Source organism: Caloenas nicobarica, chromosome 5 (assembly GCF_036013445.1).
Source record: "Caloenas nicobarica isolate bCalNic1 chromosome 5, bCalNic1.hap1, whole genome shotgun sequence".
Taxonomy (NCBI): domain Eukaryota; kingdom Metazoa; phylum Chordata; class Aves; order Columbiformes; family Columbidae; genus Caloenas; species Caloenas nicobarica.
In genome coordinates, this window is record NC_088249.1 from 39,391,064 (window position 1) to 39,395,952 (window position 4,889).

Here is a 4,889-nt window from a genome sequence, read left to right on the forward strand (position 1 = left end):
CCTCCCATCACTTACCTTTGGGTGATAGGTTCCTTTATAAGAACATCAGGAACTTTGTATCTTTCTCTGAGAGGAGCTGCCTCATCAATTTTAAGCCTGAAAATATTGCCTTCTATTTCACAAATTTCTACTTGTAGAAGAACCTGGGAGCAAACAAACAGATAAACTGGTAGTGATAACAAATACCAACTTACTTTTCAACTCAACATCATCAAACACTTACTCTCTGGGAAAAAAAAAACCAAACATGCCTGCTTTCTGACTTAATGTTCTGTAGTGTTGCTGAGCATCAATCATCATCCATCTGAATTTACATCAACTAACTCTACTTCTCCCCTTTGAAGAAACAACTCTTTTAAACTGGACTCTTGGTCTTCAAGTCTCTCATGTCTAGCATTTTGGAGTTCTCCCCACAAGCAGCATGGAAAACAGGGGTAGTATACACTGATCTTGAAGTTTGGACAATTTCACTACTGTGCTGTCAATGTAAGAGCAGGATACTACTGAGATGTGGACTTTTTGCAAAAATGCCAGTGCTCTGTGTTCACAGTGATGCTGACACTGATGAACTGTGTCAGAAAGATACCTACAGAAAATTCATAATACTGCCCTACCCAGTGTACCTTGCTGTTCTACAGTTCAGGAAACTGGGAAGTCACTGTTCCAGCTCATACAAAATGACTCATTTTTCTTCTACGGAGGATCTCTACACCACAATTCAGATTTTTTTTTTTTTTTTTTTTAATCTCTTCTCCCATGAGACACAAAACTGGCTGAAGAATTTTGGCCTGGTATCTTCTCCCTCTACCTGGAAGCCGCTCAGCCCTGCTCTCTTCAAGGGCATGAAAGAATGAGCGAGTCATAAGATCAGAGGGAGAGTAGGCAAGAGAGAACAGATTCATCTGGAGTTCCAGATCCTGCTTCCTGGGAAATACTCGACATTACGCCATCTTTTTATAAATGATCAAATAGCCCAGGAAGCCACAGAGCCTTCAGTCTTTCATCTACCTTAAAATCTTGAACAAAAATGAACTCCCTTTTCTGTGCTGACTGCAAAGAAGGTCAGAATCAACAAGAGAAGCAAAAAAATACATTTATGCATGGTATCCACAGAGCGTGATTCTTAGAGCATGTAAGAGAGCTGTAGTCCCAAACTCCCATAATCTGAGGATGGGTTAGGTTGCCTATTCCCTGACTGAATGTGTTAGCTGCTATGCTGTTAAATCAGAGAAACAGAAGATGCCCCACTTCCTGCTTGTCTTCTTAAATGCAAAGAAGGCTTATTTTTCCCCGAAAAACTGCCTTTGAGCAAACGCAGGAATACAAAGGTATGGTTAGGAGGCGATCAAACATAGGTCTTCTTACGCCATTACAGAAAAATAACTTATTATTTTGGAACAGTGGAGAAAACTCTGAAATAAAAACATTTTTTTCAGCTAAAAAGAGTTCTATTCAGATTTTTCATAAAGTTGTTAAAATTTTTTTGAAGTTCCTTAAAACACCTGTTGTCCTTGCACAGTCTCAAATTGTCAAATAAATATGGACCGGTAACAACATCTTTGGACTGATACTTTGCATCATATCTTAAATATCTATCACTGAAGCATCTCAAAACCTGCAAATATTATCAGACTCGTTGACAATATCCACTGCTTCTTCTGTAAGCACACTCTTATGCTAGGTGGGATCTCACCTTATTCTCTTCATGAATAATTGGGAATTTGACATTCTCATCACTTAATGTGACTGAATCCAACAATGCTCGATACAAAGATTTTCCAGGATGTAGAAGCTTCTGACGCCTGCCAAGAGAGAAAATTATTTTTTGTATCCCTAATTGTTGAGGTTTATATGACACAAAGGGACATAATATTGTTAGAAATGTTTGCTTAATAATTTTGTCTTGATTTTTTTCAAATAAAATTATTATCAGTGCTTCAAGTCAAGGAGAGAAAGAAAGAATATAGTTCTGAGCACACATTCATGTTTATGAATGAGACGTTAGAGGAGTTTGGTCATCCATTGTTTTTTTTAAACAGTCGAAGTCTTTATTTAAGTGTACAGCTAAATTCTCAGTTGTCCAGTTACATTGTTCTTCTTTCCATGACCCCAGAAATTTCAGCTGAATAAGCTGATTTTCATTTTCTGTCATATACCCGTCCAGGTCTGCAGCCCCCTGGTGAAGAGCTGTTACATTCTGTGGTGATGAAGCAGTATATGTTTGTCATTCGTAACCTCCTGAATATGCACTGATGAAATTTTTTTTCGACAGGTTTGCTGAATACAGAGTTTTGACTACAGGTTTTGGCCCTGATGATGATTTTAGGACAGAGACCCTGAAATAGAAGCTCTTTCATCTGTTTGTAGAATGCTCCTTGCTGAGCTTAGGTTTTAGGAACTCGTTGAAGATAAGTGTCTTGGACGCTACCTTAGAGGGAAGCTTCTTCATTAGTAAACTGACTTTGTTTCCTGGCAAACAGATATTGCACAAATGCGAGCAATCAGATAAAGGATTTCTTTTAAAAGCATAGCAAAGACAGGATCTGATGCTTGCCAATGTGTGGCAACCTCCTGCTGAGAAATTAGATGTGTTAAGTTAAAATGGTGACAGGCTAGAAAGGGCTGGTGTGAAAAGAGAAAGGACTCCTTTTCCCATTGGCAAAATGTTATTTGGGGTTTTCTCAACATAATTTCCTGCAGAACAGAAATGAATATCTGGAACTGTAACTCGGTACATCTGTGGCTAATTGGTATAACTCTGGGCAATCATTCCTTTCATCCATAGAGCACTGGATAGAAGAAAATGGAGGATGGGAGGAAAAAAGCTGGAGAGGTATTTCAGTTAGAAATGGGATGAGAAGGATCACTTAGCCTAAGATTAGCTTTAAGAGACTAATGACCTAGAATTTAGATTTGATGCTGAATTCTGGCCAAGGTACTTGCTCAACAGGACTGTAATAATTTATACTATTGTCACAGAATAATGGCTTCTATTGAGAATTCTGTTGTTGTGAATTACGGATATTCGAGAAATATCCACATCAAGAAAACAACCTGCACCTGAGTGTACATACAGTTAAAATATTGCTGGGGCTTTGTCAGATGAGAGGAGTGACTCTTTTGAATTTTAACAGAACAGGTTTTGTATGTCAGATAAAATCTTTTAAAATATGCTGTTTATCGCTTTCTGACAGGTGAGTGGAACACCCACTTTGAAAGATAAATCCTGAAAGCAGCAGATTTGCTGTGATTAAAAATCAATGTGTAACTACTTCCTGTATCTTTTAATTTTACTAGTTAAAAAACCCACCCAAACCCGACACTACAATTCTTCTCTTTACCTGTAGAAAGCAATCTGGTTGCATTCCTTGAAGGTGCTTTTGCCCACAGCCTCATCTTGGATACTAGAAAGAGCAGATAAATAAAATGTTTAAATGTGTTCACCAAACACCTGCTGAATGATCAAATGATGGGAGTCCTCCTCAAGAGAGACAAGGATTAAAGAGAACGCAGACAACTGTGGTAACATAAAACGTGTTGGACTTTGAACTATTGTGTTTGTAGCAGGATTTCTTACACATTTAGTTGCACGCTAAACCACTTCCTTTTAAACTTTGACAAATTGGGCGAACAGCTGAATCCGTGACTGACAGAGCAGAATTTCAGCATGAGTAAATTCTTGGGGCTTTGCATTTTGAAGCCAGATCTCTCTCTGCAGTCCTTATATTACGTTCCAGTAATAAGAATGGAGAAAGAGGCAGGACTGGCAGAAAGGGAGAAACCCTGCACTCTTCTCTTCTACTTGCAGTGGGACTGATGAGGAAGCGAGGCTCCTGGTGGCTCTGCCGACAGCTCTGTGCTATCTCTAGGCTTGATATAACTTTTATATCTATTAGATAACAGTAATTTTTTGGCTTGCCTGAAAAAATGGACTGCCAGTAGCGTTTCTCATCAAAATACTTCCCACAACATGCTGAGTTCTGACACACATAGAAGAGAATAAGGTGTTAGGTAGAATAGAATAAGGTATTAGCACTGGCAGACAAAGAGCTGATGCTCACAAAATACTTATTAACTATATATATTGCAGATGACAGCCATGAACAGTTGGTCACAAATTCTGTGAACTAAATATTAACAGACCTAGATTACTATTAGGGACCTCACAGTAACCACATATTTAGGCAATTTAATCCTTCCCGTCTTTGCCTGAAGACACCCACGCACTTTGGGGCTTTCGCACCAGCTCCGTGGGGCTGTTGGCACATTTGGCACCTCCCAGCGCTGCAGCCGGTGCCCGAACGCACCCGCGCGTCGCCACACCCGCTCCCGCCCCGCGCTCCGCGGGCAGGGCCGGCGGGGACAGCGGCGGAGACAGCGGCGGAGACGGCAGCGCCACGGCCCCGCACGCCGCCCCGCCACCCCCGGCGGGCTCCGGGGTCTTTGCGGGGCCGGGCCCGCACCCCGCCGCTCCCCGCGGGAAGCTGTGGAGCCGCCCCGGTAGCGAGGAGAGGGCCGGACAAGGAGCCGCTACGGACAGCAGTTACCTGACTTCCCCCGGCGTGACCGCCTCCATGGCGGGGCTGTCCCGAGCGGCCGCCGGCGGGGAGAAGGGGTGACCGCCCGGCTGCGGCGGCGGGGCCCGGGGGCTCCCCGGAGGGACGGGCGGCAGCCGGGGGCGCGGGGACGCTCGTCCCGTAACGGCCGCGCCTCGCTCGCGGCAGGTGCCGGCGGCCCCGGCGCAGCGCCCTGTCAGCGGGGCAGCCGGCGGGCCCCGAGCGCGGCGGGGCCGGCGATTGGCACCCGGGGGCGGTGACAGCCCGGGCTCAGCCGGGGAGCGGCTCCGCCCCCCGCGCCGCTCCTGCCGGCCCACGGCAGCCGCGTCCCCC

General features: G+C 44.3%; 1 protein-coding gene across 3 annotated transcripts in view; it reads right to left on the bottom strand.

Annotated features, from left to right (window-relative positions):
• The window catches only part of GANC (glucosidase alpha, neutral C), a 28,340-nt gene extending 23,629 nt beyond the window's left edge, over positions 1-4,711 (bottom strand). For all 3 annotated transcript variants that reach the window (XR_010606287.1, XR_010606288.1, XM_065635940.1), the window contains exons 1-4: positions 4,548-4,711; positions 3,342-3,404; positions 1,694-1,802; positions 16-143 (exon numbers count right to left, since the gene is read on the bottom strand). Coding sequence is in view for 1 of the 3 variants with exons in the window: in XM_065635940.1 (XP_065492012.1) it covers positions 16-143; positions 1,694-1,802; positions 3,342-3,404; positions 4,548-4,576 (329 nt within the window). In the remaining 2 variants the exon portion in view is untranslated. The remainder of the gene's footprint in view (positions 1-15; positions 144-1,693; positions 1,803-3,341; positions 3,405-4,547) is intronic.
• Between the last annotated feature and the right edge of the window lie 178 nt (positions 4,712-4,889).